The 26,784-nt window shown below is 45.8% G+C and overlaps 1 protein-coding gene across 5 annotated transcripts in view; it reads right to left on the bottom strand.

Moving 5' to 3' along the window:
* LOC110527715 (kinesin-like protein KIF21B) overlaps window positions 1-26,784 on the bottom strand; it is a 127,460-nt gene that overhangs the window by 47,657 nt on the left and 53,019 nt on the right. For all 5 annotated transcript variants that reach the window (XM_036983213.1, XM_036983210.1, XM_036983211.1 and 2 more), the window contains exon 2: window positions 2,191-2,413. In XM_036983213.1, the coding sequence (XP_036839108.1) occupies window positions 2,191-2,413 (223 nt within the window). The remainder of the gene's footprint in view (window positions 1-2,190; window positions 2,414-26,784) is intronic.

Genomic DNA, 26,784 nt, shown 5'->3' on the forward strand with positions numbered 1-26,784 from the left:
TGGCATCCCTAAGTCTAAATATTCTTGTTACATTGCACAACCTTCAATGTTATGTCATAATTACGTGAAATTCTGGCAAATTAGTTCGCAATGAGCCAGGCTGCCCAAACTGTTGCATATACCCTGACTCTGCGTGCAATGAACGCAAGAGAAATGACACAATTTCACCTGGTTAATATTGCCTGCTAACCTGGATTACTTTTAGCTAAATATGCAGGTTTAAAAATATATACTTCTGTGTGTTGATTTTAAGAAAGGCATTGGTGTTTATGGTTAGGTACAGTCGTCCAACGATTGTGCTTTTTTCGCAAATGCTCTTTTGTTAAATCATCCCCCAGCGTTGCATCGATTATATGCAACCCAGGACACGCTAGATAAACGAGTAATATCATCAACAATGCGTAGTTATAACTAGTGATTATGATTGATTGATTGTTTTTTTATAAGATAAGTTTAATGCTACCTAGCAACTTACCTTGGCTTCTGCTGCATTCGCGTAACAGGCAGGCTCCTCGTGGAGTGCAATGAGAGACAGGTGGTTAGAGCGTTGGACTCGTTAACTGTAAGGTTGCAAGATTGGATCCCCCGAGCTGACAATGTGAAAATCTGTCGTCCTGCCCCTGAACAAGGCAGTTAACCCACCGTTCCTAGGCCGTCATTGAAAATAAGAATGTGTTCTTAACTGACTTGCCTAGTTAAATAAAGGTATAAAAAAATCTAAAATCAGCGCCCGAAAATACCGATTTCCGATTGTTATGAAAACTTGAAATCGGCCCTAATTAAATCGGCCATTCCGATTAAATCGGTCGACCTCTAGTTTACACACACACACACACACACACACGCGTTCAAAAGTTTGGAGTCACTCAGAAATGTCAATTGTTTTGTCCTTTAAAATAACATCAAATTGATCCGAAATACAGTGTAGACATTGATAATGTTGTAAAAAAAAATGTTTTATTTAACTAGGCAAGTCAGTTAAGAACAAACTCTTATTTACAACTTAGGAACAGTGGGTTAACTGCCTTGTTCAGGGGAAGAATGGCAGATTTTTACCCTGTCAGCTTGGGGATTTGATCCACCAACCTTTCGTTTACTGGCCCAATGCTCTAACCACTAGGCTACCTGCAAAACACTGGTCTCAACGTCAACAATGAAGAGGCGAATCCGAGATGCTGGTCTTCTAGGCAGAGTTGCAAAGAAAAAGCCATATCTCAGACTGGCCAATAAAAAGAAAAGATTAAGATGTCCAAAAGAACACAGACACTGGACAGAGGAACTCTGCTAAGAAGCCCAGCATCCCGGAGTCGCCTCTTCACTGTTGACGTTGAGACTGGTGTTTTGCAGGTACTATTTAATAAAGCTGCCAGTTGAGGACTTGTGAGGAGTCTGTTTCTCAATCTAGACACTCTAATGTACTTGTCCTCTTGCTCAGTTGTGCACCGGGGCCTCCCACTCCTGGCATGGAATAGCCTTCATTTCTCTGAACAAGAATAGACTGACGAGTTTCAGAAGAAAGGTCTTTGTTTCTGGCCATTTTGAGGCTGTAATTGAACACACAAATGCTGATGCTCCAGATACTCAACTAGTCTAATGAAGGCCAGTTTTATTGCTTCTTTAATCAGAACAACAGTTTTCAGCTGTGCAAACATAATTCCAATTGATTTCTAATGATCAATTAGCCTTTTAAAATTATAAACTTGAATAAGCTAACACAACGTGCCATTGGAACACAGAAGTGATGGTTGCTGATAATGGGCCTATGTAGATATTCCATATATCAGCCGTTTCCAGCTACAATAGCCATTTACAACATTAACAATGTCTACACTGTATTTCTGATCAACTTGATGTTATTTTAATGGACAAAAATGTGCTTTTCTTTCAAAAACAAGGACATTTCTAAGTGACCCCAAACTTTTGAACGGTAGTGTTTTTATAAAATATACGTACACACACACACGTCTTTAAAAAAAAATATTTCCTTTATTTTCCGTCCAACCCTACCACCCCTCCTCCAATTAAGGTATTAAGTTACCATCTCTGAAAAAAAGATTTGAATCTAGAGCCGTCTCTAGAACGTATATTTCCTGGGACTAGTATATGTCATCAAAGTAATGTAGTGTAAAGAGGCCTGTGTGTATGCACATGTGAGAGTGTGTGTCTGTGTGTGTGTCTCTCTCACAGTACCTGTCCATAGGCAAACACCGTAGCGTTGTATCCGTCGAAACAGCCCTCGATGAGTTTGTGGACGCAGGCAGCATAGATCTGCTGCTGGGCTGAGTCGATGTCGAACACAAAGTCGTACGTGAAGGCCTTGTCTTTACCCAGCAACATCTGGGGCTCTCCGGGCGTGACCAGCGTACACACGTGACAGCCCTCAATCTTCTCCTTCGCCATCTGGGGACGGATCCTTCAAACGCAGGAGAGAAGAGAGACACGGGGTCAACGAGGGGTTAAAACAGTCATGGTCAATCTACAGTTAAAAGTTTCAAACGTTGTTCCAAAACAATCAGGGATTCAAACTGCTGAGGGCTCAAAAAGATGACACTGAAACATGCAAAAGAAAATCCCTGCTAGGGGTAAATGCAGGTTGTAACTAATTCAACAACAAAGAATATGATCTGCATGATCAGTCAGTGTGTGTAAAATAAAAAGTGGGTAACGTGAACCTAACTCACAGCTAAAAAATGTCAAGAAAGCAATCCAGTGTTATTTCTTGCCTAGACTTTACTGCAAATGACACTCAAGTTTTGGGAGAAAAAAAACAATACACTAATATTGCAGTTAGCCATTACAGCCTTTATAATAGAACGCTTGTGACCACACACTAAATACTGCACTTAAAGTAGAAAAACATGTTAAAGTAGAAACAGGCATTCTGTTTTTGCTCTACAGTGGCCACTATAGTAGACGTCGATCAAGTGCACAAGGCTACATGTGTGCAAAAATAACGTTCAGAGTAAAACATGTAATAATCCCCCCTCACTCACACAAGTGGTATAGGAAACATAAAATCAATATCTTTGGGCTACACTGCACATTAGTACACTTTCTGCCTGTGGACATCTGTTCTACAATGTGCCAGCAGAGCATGATACCTTTGTTAGCATAATTGATCTCTTTCAGTATGAGAGTAACACCTGGCATACCCCTTTTAATCCACTATTGAAAAGTGAGAAAGGGGGAAAGTGTGTGGTGTTCCTTTCACCTCTATTGGCATCCAGCTAAAGTATTGCTCCAAAGTATTGCTCCAAAGTATTGAATCCAGTATTGCTCCAAACCCACATCACTCGTTCGCTTACAGCCATTTGTGATTCAAAGCCCCCCCCCAAACTTGTCTCATCGGATTTACACAAGTCGCATAGGTCACATATTTTGGAGTTCAAAACAGCGAATTTCACAGAAAGGTGACTAGTTTGCATCCCTGAACAATTCAGGTGAGACACATTGTCAACTCGGGGTTCAAATAATGTCGTTATTCAAATACAGAAGAGGTATGGTCAATGAAATGGTAAGATGTTGGTACTTTGTTATATAAAACACATTTGGGAGCATTCCAAAAAGCTATTACTGAAGATGAGCCTAAAACAAATAGATGAAGAACTTGAACTGAACTAGATAATGTGGAGTGCAGATCATTAGCTAATCATTTTAAATCTGGTCAAATCCATGGCCAAGCAAAATCAGTAGTGTATCTCCCCCACTAACCTCCTAACCCCCCCTTCGGGAGGTAATTCCCCCCCCCCACACACACACAGAAACTCCCCCCTATAGAGATAAGCCCCCCCACTTGAGACCACACCAGTGTCTCTCTCCCATGTTCTCTCCATATGAGCAGCTGCACACACTTCAATTCACACGTGCCCACACACACACACACACACACACACACACACACACACACACAAACCTTCCCCCAGTGCTGACTGCAGCAGTTTGTTGAGACTGAGGGCTCAGAAGACTGGCCTACAGACCTGCATTAGGGAGAGAGGAATAGAAAGTACAGTACCAGTCTAAATGAACCATACGGAACCGTTCGGTATTTAGAATAATAGTGAAGAGTGTGCAAAGCTGTCATCAAGGCAAAGGGTGGCTACTTTGAAGAGTCTCAAACATAACATCTATTTTGATTTGTTCAACCCTTTTTTGGTTGTTACATGATTCCATATGTGTTCGAATAACAATGCAGACAACAGTAAAAATTAAGAAAAACCCTGGAATGAGTAGGTGTGTCCAAATGTTTGACTGGTACTCTAGTTGCATTAACAAACATTAAAATACACATCACATTCAAAAACACTACCGCCAATATATTTACATACATTAGCAGGTCTATTGGGAAGAACTCTTGAGAAGACAAAGAGGAAGCTGCACAATCAGAGACTGAACAGCGCGGCTCTTACGGCCATGCTGCCATTGGAACCCATCCTGTGTCTGTCTAGAGTATCTCGTTCTGAAACAGTATCTGGTTGAGTTTGAAGCCGACTACACAAAGTACTGCATGGATGTAGATGTGTTACCGTCATCACAACGTAATAGAAAACCAGGAGCGTTGGTGATACAGCTGTGGACGTGAACGGACTGAGGGTCGTTCATTCTCCTCTCCTTGCGTTCTCTCTCGCTCACGTTATTTTTCCAGTTCTCTCTCTCCTTCCATCTCTGTCCCTCTCCTCCTGCTTTTATCTGCCCTTGGAGACACCCATCTGATAATACTCATAACATTCTGCGGTACTTACTGAGCACTCAACCACAATGGTTTTGGATTTGGTTGTAAAATTAGAATATTTTTAATTAACTTCTGAAAGTCAAAGCAGCAGTAGGTCAGAGAACACAATAGACAAGACGTTGGAGAGTTTAGTCACTAGAACAGACACGCCCCTATTCTCTCTCCATTCCATCTCTCATGTATGACTGCATCTCTCTCTCTCTCTCCATTCCATCTCTCCTGTATGACTGCATCTCTCTCTCTCTCCATTCCATCTCTCCTGTATGACTGCATCTCTCTCTCTCTCTCCATTTCATCTCTCCTGTATGACTGCATCTCTTTCTTTCTCCATTCCATCTCTCCTGTATGACTGCATCTCTCTCTCTCTCTCTCCATTCCATATCTCCTGTATGACTGCATCTCTCTCTCTCTCTCCATTCCATCTCTCCTGTATGACTGCATCTCTCTCTCTCTCTCTCCATTCCATATCTCCTGTATGACTGCATCTCTCTCTCTCTCCATTCCATCTCTCCTGTATGACTGCATCTCTCTCTCTCTCTCCATTTCATCTCTCCTGTATGACTGCATCTCTTTCTTTCTCCATTCCATCTCTCCTGTATGACTGCATCTCTTTCTCTCTCCATTCCATCTCTCCTGTATGAATGCATCTCTCTCTCTCTCCATTCCATCTCACCTGTATGACTGCATCTCTCTCTCTCTCTCTCCATTCCATATCTCCTGTATGACAGCATCTCTCTCTCTCTCTCTCCATTCCATATCTACTGTATGACTGCATATCTCACTCTCTCCATTCCATCTCTCCTGTATGACTGTCTCTCTCTCTCTCCATTCCATCTCTCCTGTATGACTGCATCTCTCTCTCTCTCCATTCCATTTCTCCTGTATGACTGCATCTCTCTCTCTCTCCATTCCATCTCTCCTGTATGACTGCAACTCTCTCTCCATTCCATCTCTCCTGTATGACTGCAACTCTCTCTCCATTCCATCTCTCCTGTATGACTGCAACTCTCTCTATCTCTCTCTCTATTCCATCTCTCCTGTATGACTGCATCTCTCTCTCTCTCCATTCCATCTCTCCTGTATGACTGCATCTTTGTCTCTCTCCATTCCATCTCTCCTGTATGACTGCATCTCTCTCTCCATTTCATCTCTCCTGTATGACTGCATCTCTCTCTCTCCATTCCATATCTCCTGTATGACTGCATCTCTGTCTCTCTCCATTCCATATCTCCTGTATGACTGCATCTCACTCTCTCTCAATTCCATCTCTCCTGTATGACTGCATCTCTGTCTCTCTCCATTCCATATCTCCTGTATGACTGCATCTCACTCTCTCTCAATTCCATCTCTCCTGTATGACTGCATCTCTATCTCTCCATTCCATATCTCCTGTATGACTGCATCTCACTCTCTCTCAATTCCATCTCTCCTGTATGACTGCATCTCACTCTCTCTCAATTCCATCTCTCCTGTATGACTGCATCTCACTCTCGCTCAATTCCATCTCTCCTGTATGACTGCATCTCTCTCTCCATGCCATCTCTCCTGTATGACTGCATCTCTGTCTCTCCATTCCATCTCTCCTGTATGACTGCATCTCTGTCTCTCTCCATTCCATCTCTCTTGTATGACTGCATCTCTCTCTCCATTCCATCTCTCCTGTATGACTGCATCTCTCTCTCCATTCCATATCTCCCGTATGACTGCATCTCTGTCTCTCTCCATTCCATCTCTCCTGTATGACTGCATCTCTGTCTCCCTCCATTCCATCTCTCCTGTATGACTGCATCTCTCTCTCTCTCTCTCTCTCTATTCCATCTCTCCTGTATGACTGCATCTCTCTCTCTCTCCATTCCATCTCTCCTGTATGACTGCATCTCTCTCTCCATTCCATCTCTCATGTATGACTGCATCGCTGTCTCTCTCCATTCCATCTCTCCTGTATGACTGCATCTCACTCTCTCTCAATTCCATCTCTCCTGTATGACTGCATCTCTCTAACTCTCGCTCTATTCCATCTCTCCTGTATGACTGCATCTCTCTCTCTCTCCATTCCATCACTCCTGTATGACTGCATCTGTCTCTCTCCATTCCATCTCCCCTGTATGACTGCATCTCTGTCTCCCTCCATTCCATCTCTCCTGTATGACTGCATCTCTCCCTCCATTCCATCTCCCCTGTATGACTGCATCCCTCTCTCTCCATTCCATCTCTCCTGTATGACTGCATCTCACTCTCTCCATTCCATCTCCCCTGTATGACTGCATCTCTCTCTCTCTCTCTATTCCATCTCTCCTGTATGACTGCATCTCTCTCTCTCTCCATTCCATCTCTCCTGTATGACTGCATCTCTGTCTCTCTCCATTCCATCTCCCCTGTATGACTGCATCTCTGTCTCTCTCCATTCCATCTCCCCTGTATGACTGCATCTCTGTCTCCCTCCATTCCATCTCTCCTGTATGACTGCATCTCTCCCCCCATTCCATCTCCCCTGTATGACTGCACCTCTCTCTCCATTCCATCTCTCCTGTATGACTGCATCTCTGTCTCTCCATTCCATCTCTCCTGTATGACTGCATCTCACTCTCTCTCCATTCCATCTCCCATGTATGACTGCATCTCTCTCTCTCTATTCCATATCTCCTGTATGACTGCATCTCTGTCTCTCTCCATTCCATATCTCCTGTATGACTGCATCTCACTCTCTCTCCATTCCATCTCTCCTGTATGACTGCATCTCTGTCTCCCTCCATTCCATCTCTCCTGTATGACTGCATCTCTCTCTCTCTCTCTCTCTCTATTCCATCTCTCCTGTATGACTGCATCTCTCTCTCTCTCCATTCCATCTCCCATGTATGACTGCATCTCTCTCTCTCTATTCCATATCTCCTGTATGACTGCATCTCTGTCTCTCTCCATTCCATATCTCCTGTATGACTGCATCTCACTCTCTCTCCATTCCATCTCTCCTGTATGACTGCATCTCTGTCTCCCTCCATTCCATCTCTCCTGTATGACTGCATCTCTCTCTCTCTCTCTCTCTCTATTCCATCTCTCCTGTATGACTGCATCTCTCTCTCTCTCCATTCCATCTCTCCTGTATGACTGCATCTCTCTCTCCATTCCATCTCTCATGTATGACTGCATCGCTGTCTCTCTCCATTCCATCTCTCCTGTATGACTGCATCTCACTCTCTCTCAATTCCATCTCTCCTGTATGACTGCATCTCTCTAACTCTCGCTCTATTCCATCTCTCCTGTATGACTGCATCTCTCTCTCTCTCCATTCCATCTCTCCTGTATGACTGCATCTGTCTCTCTCCATTCCATCTCCCCTGTATGACTGCATCTCTGTCTCCCTCCATTCCATCTCTCCTGTATGACTGCATCTCTCCCTCCATTCCATCTCCCCTGTATGACTGCATCCCTCTCTCTCCATTCCATCTCTCCTGTATGACTGCATCTCACTCTCTCCATTCCATCTCCCCTGTATGACTGCATCTCTCTCTCTCTCTCTATTCCATCTCTCCTGTATGACTGCATCTCTCTCTCTCTCCATTCCATCTCTCCTGTATGACTGCATCTCTGTCTCTCTCCATTCCATCTCCCCTGTATGACTGCATCTCTGTCTCTCTCCATTCCATCTCCCCTGTATGACTGCATCTCTGTCTCCCTCCATTCCATCTCTCCTGTATGACTGCATCTCTCCCCCCATTCCATCTCCCCTGTATGACTGCACCTCTCTCTCCATTCCATCTCTCCTGTATGACTGCATCTCTGTCTCTCCATTCCATCTCTCATGTATGACTGCATCTCACTCTCTCTCAATTCCATCTCTCCTGTATGACTGCATCTCTCTCTCTCTCCATTCCATCTCCCATGTATGACTGCATCTCTCTCTCTCTATTCCATCTCTCCTGTATGACTGCATCTCTCTCTCTCTCCATTCCATCTCTCCTGTATGACTGCATCTCTCTCTCCATTCCATCTCTCCTGTATGACTGCATCTCTCTCTCCATTCCATCTCTCCTTTATGACTGCATCTCTCTCTCCATTCCATATCTCCTGTATGACTGCATCTCTATCTCTCCATTCCATATCTCCTGTATGACTGCATCTCACTCTCGCTCAATTCCATCTCTCCTGTATGACTGCATCTCTCTCTCCATGCCATCTCTCCTGTATGACTGCATCTCTGTCTCTCCATTCCATCTCTCCTGTATGACTGCATCTCTGTCTCTCTCCATTCCATCTCTCTTGTATGACTGCATCTCTCTCTCCATTCCATCTCTCCTGTATGACTGCATCTCTCTCTCCATTCCATATCTCCCGTATGACTGCATCTCTGTCTCTCTCCATTCCATCTCTCCTGTATGACTGCATCTCTGTCTCCCTCCATTCCATCTCTCCTGTATGACTGCATCTCTCTCTCTCTCTCTCTCTCTCTCTATTCCATCTCTCCTGTATGACTGCATCTCTCTCTCTCTCCATTCCATCTCTCCTGTATGACTGCATCTCTCTCCATTCCATCTCTCATGTATGACTGCATCGCTGTCTCTCTCCATTCCATCTCTCCTGTATGACTGCATCTCACTCTCTCTCAATTCCATCTCTCCTGTATGACTGCATCTCTCTCTCTCTCGCTCTATTCCATCTCTCCTGTGTGACTGCATCTCTCTCTCTCTCCATTCCATCTCTCCTGTATGACTGCATCTGTCTCTCTCCATTCCATCTCCCCTGTATGACTGCATCTCTGTCTCCCTCCATTCCATCTCTCCTGTATGACCGCATCTCTCCCTCCATTCCATCTCCCCTGTATGACTGCATCCCTCTCTCTCCATTCCATCTCTCCTGTATGACTGCATCTCACTCTCTCCATTCCATCTCTCCTGTATGACTGCATCTCTCTCTCTCTCCATTCCATCTCTCCTGTATGACTGCATCTCTGTCTCTCTCCATTCCATCTCCCCTGTATGACTGCATCTCTGTCTCTCTCCATTCCATCTCCCCTGTATGACTGCATCTCTGTCTCCCTCCATTCCATCTCTCCTGTATGACTGCATCTCTCCCCCCATTCCATCTCCCCTGTATGACTGCACCTCTCTCTCCATTCCATCTCTCCTGTATGACTGCATCTCTGTCTCTCCATTCCATCTCTCCTGTATGACTGCATCTCACTCTCTCTCAATTCCATCTCTCCTGTATGACTGCATCTCACTCTCTCTCAATTCCATCTCTCCTGTATGACTGCATCTCTGTCTCTCCATTCCATCTCTCCTGTATGACTGCATCTCTGTCTCCCTCCATTCCATCTCTCCTGTATGACTGCATCTCTGTCTCTCTCCATTCCATCTCTCTTGTATGACTGCATCTCTCTCTCCATTCCATCTCTCCTGTATGACTGCATCTCTCTCTCCATTCCATATCTCCTGTATGACTGCATCTCTGTCTCTCTCCATTCCATCTCTCCTGTATGACTGCATCTCTGTCTCTCTCCATTCCATCTCTCCCGTATGACTGCATCTGTCTCTCTCTCCATTCCATCTCCCCTGTATGACTGCATCTCTCTCTCTCTCTCTCTCTATTCCATCTCTCCTGTATGACTGCATCTCTCTCTCTCTCCATTCCATCTCTCCTGTATGACTGCATCTCTGTCTCTCTCCATTCCATCTCCCCTGTATGACTGCATCTCTGTCTCCCTCCATTCCATCTCTCCTGTATGACTGCATCTCTCCCCCATTCCATCTCTCCTGTATGACTGCATCTCTGTCTCTCCATTCCATCTCTCCTGTATGACTGCAACTCACTCTCTCTCAATTCCATCTCTCCTGTATGACTGCATCCCTCACTCTCCATTCCATCTCCCCTGTATGACTGCATCCCTCACTCTCCATTTCATCTCCCCTGTATGACTGCATCCCTCACTCTCCATTCCATCTCTCCTGTATGACTGCATCCCTCACTCTCCATTCCATCTCCCCTGTATGACTGCATCCCTCACTCTCCATTCCATCTCTCCTGTATGACTGCATCCCTCACTCTCCATTCCATCTCCCCTGTATGACTGCATCCCTCACTCTCCATTCCATCTCTCCTGTATGACTGCATCTCTGTCTCTCCATTCCATCTCTCCTGTATGACTGCATCTCTGTCTCTCCATTCCATCTCTCCTGTATGACTGCATCTCTGTCTCTCAGTTCCATCTCTCCTGTATGACTGCATCTCTGTCTCTCCATTCCATCTCTCCTTTATGACTGCATCTCTGTCTCCCTCCATTCCATCTCTCTTGTATGACTGCATCTCTCTCTCCATTCCATCTCTCCTGTATGACTGCATCTCTCTCTCCATTCCATCTCTCCTGTATGACTGCATCTCTCTCTCTCTCTTTCTCTCTATTCCATCTCTCCTGTATGACTGCATCTGTCTCTCTCTCCATTCCATCTCTCCTGTATGACTGCATCTCTCTCTCTCTATTCCATCTCTCCTGTATGACTGCATCTCTCTCTCTCTCCATTCCATCTCCCCTGTATGACTGCATCTCTCTCTCTCTATTCCATCTCTCCTGTATGACTGCATCTCTCTCTCTCTCCATTCCATCTCTCCTGTATGACTGCATCTCTCTCTCCATTCCATCTCTCCTGTATGACTGCATCTCTCTCTCCATTCCATCTCTCCTGTATGACTGCATCTCTCTCTCCATTCCATATCTCCTGTATGACTGCATCTCTCTCTCCATTCCATCTCTCCTGTATGACCGCATTTCTCTCTCCATTCCATCTCTCCTGTATGACTGCATCTCTGTCTCTCTCCATTCCATCTCTCCTGTATGACTGCATCTCTCTCTCTATTCCATCTCTCCTGTATGACTGCATCTCTCTCTCCATTCCATCTCTCCTGTATGACTGCATCTCTGTCTCTCTCCATTCCATCTCTCTTGTATGACTGCATCTCTCTCTCCATTCCATCTCTCCTGTATGACTGCATCTCTCTCTCCATTCCATATCTCCCGTATGACTGCATCTCTGTCTCTCTCCATTCCATATCTCCCGTATGACTGCATCTCTCTCTCTCTCCATTCCATCTCCCCTGTATGACTGCATCTCTCTCTCTCTATTCCATCTCTCCTGTATGACTGCATCTCTCTCTCTCTCCATTCCATCTCCCCTGTATGACTGCATCTCTCTCTCTCTATTCCATCTCTCCTGTATGACTGCATCTCTCTCTCTCTCCATTCCATCTCTCCTGTATGACTGCATCTCTCTCTCCATTCCATCTCTCCTGTATGACTGCATCTCTCTCTCCATTCCATCTCTCCTGTATGACTGCATCTCTGTCTCTCTCCATTCCATCTCCCCTGTATGACTGCATCTCTGTCTCCCTCCATTCCATCTCTCCTGTATGACTGCATCTCTCCCCCCATTCCATCTCTCCTGTATGACTGCATCTCTGTCTCTCCATTCCATCTCTCCTGTATGACTGCATCTCACTCTCTCTCAATTCCATCTCTCCTGTATGACTGCATCCCTCACTCTCCATTCCATCTCCCCTGTATGACTGCATCCCTCACTCTCCATTTCATCTCCCCTGTATGACTGCATCCCTCACTCTCCATTCCATCTCTCCTGTATGACTGCATCCCTCACTCTCCATTCCATCTCCCCTGTATGACTGCATCCCTCACTCTCCATTCCATCTCTCCTGTATGACTGCATCCCTCACTCTCCATTCCATCTCCCCTGTATGACTGCATCCCTCACTCTCCATTCCATCTCTCCTGTATGACTGCATCTCTGTCTCTCCATTCCATCTCTCCTGTATGACTGCATCTCTGTCTCTCCATTCCATCTCTCCTGTATGACTGCATCTCTGTCTCTCCATTCCATCTCTCCTGTATGACTGCATCTCTGTCTCTCAGTTCCATCTCTCCTGTATGACTGCATCTCACTCTCTCTCAATTCCATCTCTCCTGTATGACTGAATCTCTGTCTCTCCATTCCATCTCTCCTGTATGACTGCATCTCTGTCTCCCTCCATTCCATCTCTCCTGTATGACTGCATCTCTGTCTCTCTCCATTCCATCTCTCTTGTATGACTGCATCTCTCTCTCCATTCCATCTCTCCTGTATGACTGCATCTCTCTCTCCATTCCATCTCTCCTGTATGACTGCATCTCTCTCTCTCTCTTTCTCTCTATTCCATCTCTCCTGTATGACTGCATCTGTCTCTCTCTCCATTCCATCTCTCCTGTATGACTGCATCTCTCTCTCTCTATTCCATCTCTCCTGTATGACTGCATCTCTCTCTCTCTCCATTCCATCTCCCCTGTATGACTGCATCTCTCTCTCTCTATTCCATCTCTCCTGTATGACTGCATCTCTCTCTCTCTCCATTCCATCTCTCCTGTATGACTGCATCTCTCTCTCCATTTCATCTCTCCTGTATGACTGCATCTCTCTCTCTCCATTCCATATCTCCTGTATGACTGCATCTCTGTCTCTCTCCATTCCATATCTCCTGTATGACTGCATCTCACTCTCTCTCAATTCCATCTCTCCTGTATGACTGCATCTCTGTCTCTCTCCATTCCATATCTCCTGTATGACTGCATCTCACTCTCTCTCAATTCCATCTCTCCTGTATGACTGCATCTCTATCTCTCCATTCCATCTCTCCTGTATGACTGCATCTCTGTCTCTCTCCATTCCATCTCTCTTGTATGACTGCATCTCTCTCTCCATTCCATCTCTCCTGTATGACTGCATCTCTCTCTCCATTCCATATCTCCCGTATGACTGCATCTCTGTCTCTCTCCATTCCATCTCTCCTGTATGACTGCATCTCTGTCTCCCTCCATTCCATCTCTCCTGTATGACTGCATCTCTCTCTCTCTCTCTCTCTCTCTCTCTATTCCATCTCTCCTGTATGACTGCATCTCTCTCTCTCTCCATTCCATCTCTCCTGTATGACTGCATCTCTCTCTCCATTCCATCTCTCATGTATGACTGCATCGCTGTCTCTCTCCATTCCATCTCTCCTGTATGACTGCATCTCACTCTCTCTCAATTCCATCTCTCCTGTATGACTGCATCTCTCTAACTCTCGCTCTATTCCATCTCTCCTGTATGACTGCATCTCTCTCTCTCTCCATTCCATCTCTCCTGTATGACTGCATCTGTCTCTCTCCATTCCATCTCCCCTGTATGACTGCATCTCTGTCTCCCTCCATTCCATCTCTCCTGTATGACTGCATCTCTCCCTCCATTCCATCTCCCCTGTATGACTGCATCCCTCTCTCTCCATTCCATCTCTCCTGTATGACTGCATCTCACTCTCTCCATTCCATCTCCCCTGTATGACTGCATCTCTCTCTCTCTCTCTATTCCATCTCTCCTGTATGACTGCATCTCTCTCTCTCTCCATTCCATCTCTCCTGTATGACTGCATCTCTGTCTCTCTCCATTCCATCTCCCCTGTATGACTGCATCTCTGTCTCTCTCCATTCCATCTCCCATGTATGACTGCATCTCTGTCTCCCTCCATTCCATCTCTCCTGTATGACTGCATCTCTCCCCCCATTCCATCTCCCCTGTATGACTGCACCTCTCTGTCCATTCCATCTCTCCTGTATGACTGCATCTCTGTCTCTCCATTCCATCTCTCCTGTATGACTGCATCTCACTCTCTCTCAATTCCATCTCTCCTGTATGACTGCATCTCTCTCTCTCTCCATTCCATCTCCCATGTATGACTGCATCTCTCTCTCTCTATTCCATATCTCCTGTATGACTGCATCTCTGTCTCTCTCCATTCCATATCTCCTGTATGACTGCATCTCACTCTCTCTCAATTCCATCTCTCCTGTATGACTGCATCTCTATCTCTCCATTCCATATCTCCTGTATGACTGCATCTCACTCTCTCTCAATTCCATCTCTCCTGTATGACTGCATCTCACTCTCTCTCAATTCCATCTCTCCTGTATGACTGCATCTCACTCTCGCTCAATTCCATCTCTCCTGTATGACTGCATCTCTCTCTCCATGCCATCTCTCCTGTATGACTGCATCTCTGTCTCTCCATTCCATCTCTCCTGTATGACTGCATCTCTGTCTCTCTCCATTCCATCTCTCTTGTATGACTGCATCTCTCTCTCCATTCCATCTCTCCTGTATGACTGCATCTCTCTCTCCATTCCATATCTCCCGTATGACTGCATCTCTGTCTCTCTCCATTCCATCTCTCCTGTATGACTGCATCTCTGTCTCCCTCCATTCCATCTCTCCTGTATGACTGCATCTCTCTCTCTCTCTCTCTCTCTCTATTCCATCTCTCCTGTATGACTGCATCTCTCTCTCTCTCCATTCCATCTCTCCTGTATGACTGCATCTCTCTCTCCATTCCATCTCTCATGTATGACTGCATCGCTGTCTCTCTCCATTCCATCTCTCCTGTATGACTGCATCTCACTCTCTCTCAATTCCATCTCTCCTGTATGACTGCATCTCTCTAACTCTCGCTCTATTCCATCTCTCCTGTATGACTGCATCTCTCTCTCTCTCCATTCCATCTCTCCTGTATGACTGCATCTGTCTCTCTCCATTCCATCTCCCCTGTATGACTGCATCTCTGTCTCCCTCCATTCCATCTCTCCTGTATGACTGCATCTCTCCCTCCATTCCATCTCCCCTGTATGACTGCATCCCTCTCTCTCCATTCCATCTCTCCTGTATGAATGCATCTCACTCTCTCCATTCCATCTCCCCTGTATGACTGCATCTCTCTCTCTCTCTCTATTCCATCTCTCCTGTATGACTGCATCTCTCTCTCTCTCCATTCCATCTCTCCTGTATGACTGCATCTCTGTCTCTCTCCATTCCATCTCCCCTGTATGACTGCATCTCTGTCTCTCTCCATTCCATCTCCCCTGTCTGACTGCATCTCTGTCTCCCTCCATTCCATCTCTCCTGTATGACTGCATCTCTCCCCCCATTCCATCTCCCCTGTATGACTGCACCTCTCTCTCCATTCCATCTCTCCTGTATGACTGCATCTCTGTCTCTCCATTCCATCTCTCCTGTATGACTGCATCTCACTCTCTCTCAATTCCATCTCTCCTGTATGACTGCATCTCTCTCTCTCTCCATTCCATCTCCCATGTATGACTGCATCTCTCTCTCTCTATTCCATCTCTCCTGTATGACTGCATCTCTCTCTCTCTCCATTCCATCTCTCCTGTATGACTGCATCTCTCTCTCCATTCCATCTCTCCTGTATGACTGCATCTCTCTCTCCATTCCATCTCTCCTGTATGACTGCATCTCTCTCTCCATTCCATATCTCCTGTATGACTGCATCTCTATCTCTCCATTCCATATCTCCTGTATGACTGCATCTCACTCTCTCTCAATTCCATCTCTCCTGTATGACTGCATCTCACTCTCTCTCAATTCCATCTCTCCTGTATGACTGCATCTCACTCTCGCTCAATTCCATCTCTCCTGTATGACTGCATCTCTCTCTCCATGCCATCTCTCCTGTATGACTGCATCTCTGTCTCTCCATTCCATCTCTCCTGTATGACTGCATCTCTGTCTCTCTCCATTCCATCTCTCTTGTATGACTGCATCTCTCTCTCCATTCCATCTCTCCTGTATGACTGCATCTCTCTCTCCATTCCATATCTCCCGTATGACTGCATCTCTGTCTCTCTCCATTCCATCTCTCCTGTATGACTGCATCTCTGTCTCCCTCCATTCCATCTCTCCTGTATGACTGCATCTCTCTCTCTCTCTCTCTCTCTATTCCATCTCTCCTGTATGACTGCATCTCTCTCTCTCTCCATTCCATCTCTCCTGTATGACTGCATCTCTCTCTCCATTCCATCTCTCATGTATGACTGCATCGCTGTCTCTCTCCATTCCATCTCTCCTGTATGACTGCATCTCACTCTCTCTCAATTCCATCTCTCCTGTATGACTGCATCTCTCTCTCTCTCGCTCTATTCCATCTCTCCTGTATGACTGCATCTCTCTCTCTCTCCATTCCATCTCTCCTGTATGACTGCATCTGTCTCTCTCCATTCCATCTCCCCTGTATGACTGCATCTCTGTCTCCCTCCATTCCATCTCTCCTGTATGACCGCATCTCTCCCTCCATTCCATCTCCCCTGTATGACTGCATCCCTCTCTCTCCATTCCATCTCTCCTGTATGACTGCATCTCACTCTCTCCATTCCATCTCTCCTGTATGACTGCATCTCTCTCTCTCTCCATTCCATCTCTCCTGTATGACTGCATCTCTGTCTCTCTCCATTCCATCTCCCCTGTATGACTGCATCTCTGTCTCTCTCCATTCCATCTCCCCTGTATGACTGCATCTCTGTCTCCCTCCATTCCATCTCTCCTGTATGACTGCATCTCTCCCCCCATTCCATCTCCCCTGTATGACTGCACCTCTCTCTCCATTCCATCTCTCCTGTATGACTGCATCTCTGTCTCTCCATTCCATCTCTCCTGTATGACTGCATCTCACTCTCTCTCAATTCCATCTCTCCTGTATGACTGCATCTCACTCTCTCTCAATTCCATCTCTCCTGTATGACTGCATCTCTGTCTCTCCATTCCATCTCTCCTGTATGACTGCATCTCTGTCTCCCTCCATTCCATCTCTCCTGTATGACTGCATCTCTGTCTCTCTCCATTCCATCTCTCTTGTATGACTGCATCTCTCTCTCCATTCCATCTCTCCTGTATGACTGCATCTCTCTCTCCATTCCATATCTCCTGTATGACTGCATCTCTGTCTCTCTCCATTCCATCTCTCCTGTATGACTGCATCTCTGTCTCTCTCCATTCCATCTCTCCCGTATGACTGCATCTGTCTCTCTCTCCATTCCATCTCCCCTGTATGACTGCATCTCTCTCTCTCTCTCTCTCTCTCTCTATTCCATCTCTCCTGTATGACTGCATCTCTCTCTCTCTCCATTCCATCTCTCCTGTATGACTGCATCTCTGTCTCTCTCCATTCCATCTCCCCTGTATGACTGCATCTCTGTCTCCCTCCATTCCATCTCTCCTGTATGACTGCATCTCTCCCCCCATTCCATCTCTCCTGTATGACTGCATCTCTGTCTCTCCATTCCATCTCTCCTGTATGACTGCATCTCACTCTCTCTCAATTCCATCTCTCCTGTATGACTGCATCCCTCACTCTCCATTCCATCTCCCCTGTATGACTGCATCCCTCACTCTCCATTCCATCTCCCCTGTATGACTGCATCCCTCACTCTCCATTCCATCTCTCCTGTATGACTGCATCCCTCACTCTCCATTCCATCTCCCCTGTATGACTGCATCCCTCACTCTCCATTCCATCTCTCCTGTATGACTGCATCCCTCACTCTCCATTCCATCTCCCCTGTATGACTGCATCCCTCACTCTCCATTCCATCTCTCCTGTATGACTGCATCTCTGTCTCTCCATTCCATCTCTCCTGTATGACTGCATCTCTGTCTCTCCATTCCATCTCTCCTGTATGACTGCCTCTCTGTCTCTCCATTCCATCTCTCCTGTATGACTGCATCTCTGTCTCTCAGTTCCATCTCTCCTGTATGACTGCATCTCACTCTCTCTCAATTCCATCTCTCCTGTATGACTGCATCTCTGTCTCTCCATTCCATCTCTCCTGTATGACTGCATCTCTGTCTCCCTCCATTCCATCTCTCCTGTATGACTGCATCTCTGTCTCTCTCCATTCCATCTCTCTTGTATGACTGCATCTCTCTCTCCATTCCATCTCTCCTGTATGACTGCATCTCTCTCTCCATTCCATCTCTCCTGTATGACTGCATCTCTCTCTCTCTCTTTCTCTCTATTCCATCTCTCCTGTATGACTGTATCTGTCTCTCTCTCCATTCCATCTCTCCTGTATGACTGCATCTCTCTCTCTCTATTCCATCTCTCCTGTATGACTGCATCTCTCTCTCTCTCCATTCCATCTCCCCTGTATGACTGCATCTCTCTCTCTCTATTCCATCTCTCCTGTATGACTGCATCTCTCTCTCTCTCCATTCCATCTCTCCTGTATGACTGCATCTCTCTCTCCATTCCATCTCTCCTGTATGACTGCATCTCTCTCTCCATTCCATCTCTCCTGTATGACTGCATCTCTCTCTCCATTCCATATCTCCTGTATGACTGCATCTCTCTCTCCATTCCATCTCTCCTGTATGACCGCATTTCTCTCTCCATTCCATCTCTCCTGTATGACTGCATCTCTGTCTCCATTCCATCTCTCCTGTATGACTGCATCTCTCTCTCTATTCCATCTCTCCTGTATGACTGCATCTCTCTCTCCATTCCATCTCTCCTGTATGACTGCATCTCTGTCTCTCTCCATTCCATCTCTCTTGTATGACTGCATCTCTCTCTCCATTCCATCTCTCCTGTATGACTGCATCTCTCTCTCCATTCCATATCTCCCGTATGACTGCATCTCTGTCTCTCTCCATTCCATATCTCCCGTATGACTGCATCTCTCTCTCTCTCCATTCCATCTCCCCTGTATGACTGCATCTCTCTCTCTATTCCATCTCTCCTGTATGACTGCATCTCTCTCTCTCTCCATTCCATCTCCCCTGTATGACTGCATCTCTCTCTCTCTATTCCATCTCTCCTGTATGACTGCATCTCTCTCTCTCTCTCCATTCCATCTCTCCTGTATGACTGCATCTCTCTCTCCATTCCATCTCTCCTGTATGACTGCATCTCTCTCTCCATTCCATCTCTCCTGTATGACTGCATCTCTGTCTCTCTCCATTCCATCTCCCCTGTATGACTGCATCTCTGTCTCCCTCCATTCCATCTCTCCTGTATGACTGCATCTCTCCCCCCATTCCATCTCTCCTGTATGACTGCATCTCTGTCTCTCCATTCCATCTCTCCTGTATGACTGCATCTCACTCTCTCTCAATTCCATCTCTCCTGTATGACTGCATCCCTCACTCTCCATTCCATCTCCCCTGTATGACTGCATCCCTCACTCTCCATTCCATCTCCCCTGTATGACTGCATCCCTCACTCTCCATTCCATCTCTCCTGTATGACTGCATCCCTCACTCTCCATTCCATCTCCCCTGTATGACTGCATCCCTCACTCTCCATTCCATCTCTCCTGTATGACTGCATCCCTCACTCTCCATTCCATCTCCCCTGTATGACTGCATCCCTCACTCTCCATTCCATCTCTCCTGTATGACTGCATCTCTGTCTCTCCATTCCATCTCTCCTGTATGACTGCATCTCTGTCTCTCCATTCCATCTCTCCTGTATGACTGCATCTCTGTCTCTCCATTCCATCTCTCCTGTATGACTGCATCTCTGTCTCTCAGTTCCATCTCTCCTGTATGACTGCATCTCACTCTCTCTCAATTCCATCTCTCCTGTATGACTGCATCTCTGTCTCTCCATTCCATCTCTCCTGTATGACTGCATCTCTGTCTCCCTCCATTCCATCTCTCCTGTATGACTGCATCTCTGTCTCTCTCCATTCCATCTCTCTTGTATGACTGCATCTCTCTCTCCATTCCATCTCTCCTGTATGACTGCATCTCTCTCTCCATTCCATCTCTCCTGTATGACTGCATCTCTCTCTCTCTCTTTCTCTCTATTCCATCTCTCCTGTATGACTGCATCTGTCTCTCTCTCCATTCCATCTCTCCTGTATGACTGCATCTCTCTCTCTCTATTCCATCTCTCCTGTATGACTGCATCTCTCTCTCTCTCCATTCCATCTCCCCTGTATGACTGCATCTCTCTCTCTCTATTCCATCTCTCCTGTATGACTGCATCTCTCTCTCTCTCCATTCCATCTCTCCTGTATGACTGCATCTCTCTCTCCATTCCATCTCTCCTGTATGACTGCATCTCTCTCTCCATTCCATCTCTCCTGTATGACTGCATCTCTCTCTCCATTCCATATCTCCTGTATGACTGCATCTCTCTCTCCATTCCATCTCTCCTGTATGACTGCATCTCTCTCTCCATTCCATCTCTCCTGTATGACTGCATCTCAAATCAAATCAAATTTTATTTGTCACATACACATGGTTAGCAGATGTTAATGCGAGTGTAGCGAAATGCTTGTGCTTCTAGTTCCGACAATGCAGTAATAACCAACAAGTAATCTAACTAACAATTCCAAAACTACTGTCTTGTACACAGTGTAAGGGGATAAAGAATATGTACATAAGGATATATGAATGAGTGATGGTACAGAGCAGCATAGGCAAGATACAGTAGATGGTATCGAGTACAGTATGTACAAATGAGATGAGTATGTAAACAAAGTGGCATAGTTTAAAGTGGCTAGTGATACATGTATTACATAAGGATACAGTCGATGATATAGAGTACAGTATATACGTATGCATATGAGATGAATAATGTAGGTTAAGTAACATTATATAAGGTAGCATTGTTTAAAGTGGCTAGTGATATATTTACATCATTTCCCATCAATTCCCATTATTAAAGTGGCTGGAGTTGAGTCAGTGTCAGTGTGTTGGCAGCAGCCACTCAATGTTAGTGGTGGCTGTTTAACAGTCTGATGGCCTTGAGATAGAAGCTGTTTTTCAGTCTCTCGGTCCCAGCTTTGATGCACCTGTACTGACCTCGCCTTCTGGATGATAGCGGGGTGAACAGGCAGTGGCTCGGGTGGTTGATGTCCTTGATGATCTTTATGGCCTTCCTGTGACATCGGGTGGTGTAGGTGTCCTGGAGGGCAGGTAGTTTGCCCCCGGTGATGCGTTGTGCAGACCTCACCACCCTCTGGAGAGCCTTACGGTTGAGGGCGGAGCAGTTGCCGTACCAGGCGGTGATACAGCCCGCCAGGATGCTCTCGATTGTGCATCTGTAGAAGTTTGTGAGTGCTTTTGGTGACAAGCCAAATTTCTTCAGCCTCCTGAGGTTGAAGAGGCGCTGCTGCGCCTTCTTCACAATGCTGTCTGTGTGAGTGGACCAATTCAGTTTGTCTGTGATGTGTATGCCGAGGAACTTAAAACTTGCTACCCTCTCCACTACTGTTCCATCGATGTGGATAGGGGGGTGTTCCCTCTGCTGTTTCCTGAAGTCCACAATCATCTCCTTAGTTTTGTTGACGTTGAGTGTGAGGTTATTTTCCTGACACCACACTCCGAGGGCCCTCACCTCCTCCCTGTAGGCCGTCTCGTCGTTGTTGGTAATCAAGCCTACCACTGTTGTGTCGTCCGCAAACTTGATGATTGAGTTGGAGGCGTGCGTGGCCACGCAGTCGTGGGTGAACAGGGAGTACAGGAGAGGGCTCAGAACGCACCCTTGTGGGGCCCCAGTGTTGAGGATCAGCGGGGAGGAGATGTTGTTGCCTACCCTCACCACCTGGGGGCGGCCCGTCAGGAAGTCCAGTACCCAGTTGCACAGGGCGGGGTCGAGACCCAGGGTCTCGAGCTTGATGACGAGCTTGGAGGGTACTATGGTGTTGAATGCCGAGCTGTAGTCAATGAACAGCATTCTCACATAGGTATTCCTCTTGTCCAGATGGGTTAGGGCGGTGTGCAGTGTGGTTGAGATTGCATCGTCTGTGGACCTATTTGGGCGGTAAGCAAATTGGAGTGGGTCTAGGGTGTCAGGTAGGGTGGAGGTGATATGGTCCTTGACTAGTCTCTCAAAGCACTTCATGATGACGGAAGTGAGTGCTACGGGGCGGTAGTCGTTTAGCTCAGTTACCTTAGCTTTCTTGGGAACAGGAACAATGGTGGCCCTCTTGAAGCATGTGGGAACAGCAGACTGGTATAGGGATTGATTGAATATGTCCGTAAACATCTCTGTCTCTCTCCATTCCATCTCTCCTGTATGACTGCATCTCTCTCTCTATTCCATCTCTCCTGTATGACTGCATCTCTCTCTCCATTCCATCTCTCCTGTATGACTGCATCTCTCTCTCTATTCCATCTCTCCTGTATGACTGCATCTCTGTCCCTCTCTCTCTCTCTCCATTCCATCTCTCCTGTATGACTGCATCTCTCTCTCTCTATTCCATCTCTCCTGTATGACTGCATCTCTCTCTCTCTCCATTCCATCTCTCCTGTATGACTGCATCTCTCTCTCCATTCCATCTCTCCTGTATGACTGCATCTCTCTCTCCATTCCATCTCTCCTGTATGACTGCATCTCTCTCTCCATTCCATATCTCCTGTATGACTGCATCTCTCTCTCCATTCCATCTCTCCTGTATGACTGCATCTCTCTCTCCATTCCATCTCTCCTGTATGACTGCATCTCTGTCTCTCTCCATTCCATCTCTCCTGTATGACTGCATCTCTCTCTCTATTCCATCTCTCCTGTATGACTGCATCTCTCTCTCCATTCCATCTCTCCTGTATGACTGCATCTCTCTCTCTATTCCATCTCTCCTGTATGACTGCATCTCTGTCCCTCTCTCTCTCTCCATTCCATCTCTCCTGTATGACTGCATCTCTGTCTCTCTCCATTCCATCTCTCTTGTATGACTGCATCTCTCTCTCCATTCCATCTCTCCTGTATGACTGCATCTCTCTCTCCATTCCATCTCTCCTGTATGACTGCATCTCTCTCTCTCTCTTTCTCTCTATTCCATCTCTCCTGTATGACTGCATCTGTCTCTCTCTCCATTCCATCTCTCCTGTATGACTGCATCTCTCTCTCTCTATTCCATCTCTCCTGTATGACTGCATCTCTCTCTCTCTCCATTCCATCTCCCCTGTATGACTGCATCTCTCTCTCTCTATTCCATCTCTCCTGTATGACTGCATCTCTCTCTCTCTCCATTCCATCTCTCCTGTATGACTGCATCTCTCTCTCCATTCCATCTCTCCTGTATGACTGCATCTCTCTCTCCATTCCATCTCTCCTGTATGACTGCATCTCTGTCTCTCTCCATTCCATCTCTCCTGTATGACTGCATCTCTGTCGCTCTCCATTCCATCTCTCCTGTATGACTGCATCTCTCTCTCTCTCTCTCTCTCCATTCCATCTCTCCTGTATGACTGCATCTCTCTCTCCATTCCATCTCTCCTGTATGACTGCATCTCTCTCTCCATTCCATCTCTCCTGTATGACTGCATCTCTGTCTCCCTCCATTCCATCTCTCCTGTATGACTGCATCTCTGTCGCTCTCCATTCCATCTCTCCTGTATGACTGCATCTCTCTCTCTCCATTCCATCTCTCCTGTATGACTGCATCTCTGTCGCTCTCCATTCCATCTCTCCTGTATGACTGCATCTCTCTCTCCATTCCATCTCCCCTGTATGACTGCATCTCTCCCTCCATTCTATCTCCCCTGTATGACTGCATCTCTCTCTCTCTCTCTCTCTCTCTCTCTCTCTCTCTCTCTCTATTCCATCTCTCCTGTATGACTGCATCTCTGTCTCCCTCCATTCCATCTCTCCTGTATGACTGCATCTCTGTCTCTCCATTCCATCTCTCCTGTATGAGTGCATCTGTCTCTCTGGATTTATGGCATAGGAAACATGAGAAGGAACACATTTTACGTAAACCAAAGAAAATAGAAATTAATAGTAAATATTGCACTCAAAAAGGTTTTTTAAAAAGTTAAGACATTTCAAGTGTTGAGCAAATAGTTGTTGTATAAATAGTGTGGGAAGATAAATAAACAGATAAATATTGGTGGTATTTACAATGTTATTTGTGTTCCACTGGTTGCCCTTTTCTCATGACTCAACTGTCCACAAAAGTTTCTCAGCATTGTCCAGAGAAACCTATTGTTACACTCCAGAGTGGTGCATGGTTAATTCACGTTAATGAATTCATTTTGCGAGATGGTGGATATGGAGTTTGAACCTCATGGGAAGTGGACATAAGGATGAATGGACTTTGGTCCAGAAGAATGGAAAAATTGTGCAAAATGAGTGTGGGGAAAATGAAAGGAGAAAGCTTTGGGTAAAGTCAAATCAGTGAAGATCGTGATAAAAATGGGCTAGTTCTGATATCTTGTTTTTTGGTTGATGGATAATATGCATCATGCTTTGAGCTACGGGGCAGGGCACCTGCCAAGGGAGTCTCGGAGGATTTTGACACTGCTCTATTTACGGAAATTCCAGGAGTGGTTGATGCACGGAGGATGAATCGTGGGGTTAATGGCCGGAAGGAGAAAAGTTACTATTTTCTAATGTGGAGTCTCTCCCTACTCGAGTACAGCTGGAATATGTGTACTATCAAATCCAAATCAAAGTGTATTTGTCACGTGCGCCGAATACAACAGGTGTAGGTAGACCTTACAGTGAAATGCTTACTTACAAGCCCTTAACCAACAACGCAGTTTAAGGGCTTGTAAATAAGCATTTCATAGTTGTATTCGGCGCATGTGACAAATACAATTTAATTTGATTTGATAGTACACATATTCCAGCTGTACTCCTGTTAGAGCTTTTGCAAACCGGCATGTACTATGTTTCGACATATAAATTGTCTGCAGATGGGAGAAGCTGAGATGTGGGATGTGTGGGAAAGACCACTATAAAGGAGATTTCACATATTTAGTACAAGACAATGGCCAAGGAGAAAAATTATGTAATTTCTGAAGAGCTTCATGGAGTACTGTCTCCTGCGGTCCCACCCTTTCAGGTCCCAGAGCCTGAGCAGGGTATTTGAGTGCTTGAAGAACTGAAGGAGTGGGAATGTACATATGTTTGTTAATCATTTTTTGTAGTGTATGGGGATTCATGTTAATTTTCCCTTCCCTGCAGGGAATGCATTTTTCTTTTGTAAATGTTTAACCCCCGTCCAGTTGGTGGCGACACTACACCTTTTGAGTGTAGTTCGCCATTAAACCCAAAGAAGAAGTAGGCAACGCGCATTCCCCCTATCTGTGCATGTCCGTTGCTTGCAGCAGTGGCGGCTGGTGGGAGAAGCTATAGGAGGACAGGCTCAGTGTAATGACTGGAAGGGAATAAATGGAACGGTATCAAGCACATGGAAACCACGTTTGACTCCGTTCCATTTCAATGTGCCCATTCCTCCTACAGCTCCTCCCACCAGCCTCCTCTGGCTTGAAGCTACCACTTTCTGTAGCCGTTAGCGATGACTCTAATGAAAAAGCTTCTGGTAGATGGGAAAGGCTTTAACAAAAACCTTAACAATTAAATGTTAACAAAGTAGCCTATGCTTACCTGGCATAATTATATCATCAAACTTAAATCAATCCAGGGGGTATTTGTTTTGAAAATTCTACCATCACACGTGCACAACAAAAATACCACTGAGCAACAGTCTCTTGCTACTGTAGGTGCGCACTGGAATTAAAGGGTAACCACCCAAAAGTCTAAATTTAAAACACAAAAAAACAGTACACATTTTCATTGCAACCCTGGACAAGCACACCTGATTCAACTTGTCAGCTAGTCATCAAGCCCTCAGTGAGCGGAACGAGGTGTATTTGTCCAGGGCAACAACAAATATGAGTACTGTTGAGGGGAACTCGAGGACCAGGGTTGGGAAACACAGCTCTAGGGCAACGGTGTCTAGTTCTCTCTCCTTTTCTGCCTTCCTTCTGTTTCTCTTATAGACAGATACAGAGTAGGATTCATGTGAGGGTTGACCCGCTGTAAATCAGATGAAAATGGACCCTGAGTGAACATACACACACACTGTCACGTTCGTCATAACGAGGAGACCAAGGTGCAGAGTGATATGAATACATTCTTCTTTAATGAAAGAGAACACTGAACAAATTATACAAAACAACAAAACGAACGTGAAGCTATATATATATATATATATATAAAACGAGTGCTGACATGGAACTAACCATAGACAATACAACAACTAAACCAACAACCCTGGTCACACCCTGACCTAACCAAAATAATAAAGAAAACAAAGATAACTAAGGTCAGGGCGTGAAACACACACACGTTTTGTTCATCCATCCTCGTGGGGACCTAATATTAATTTCCATTCAATATTTTCCTTAAACCTTAACCTCTAACACTAAACCTAAACATCTTACCGTAATTCTAACCCT

Source organism: Oncorhynchus mykiss, chromosome 7 (assembly GCF_013265735.2).
Source record: "Oncorhynchus mykiss isolate Arlee chromosome 7, USDA_OmykA_1.1, whole genome shotgun sequence".
In the NCBI taxonomy this organism is placed as follows: domain Eukaryota; kingdom Metazoa; phylum Chordata; class Actinopteri; order Salmoniformes; family Salmonidae; genus Oncorhynchus; species Oncorhynchus mykiss.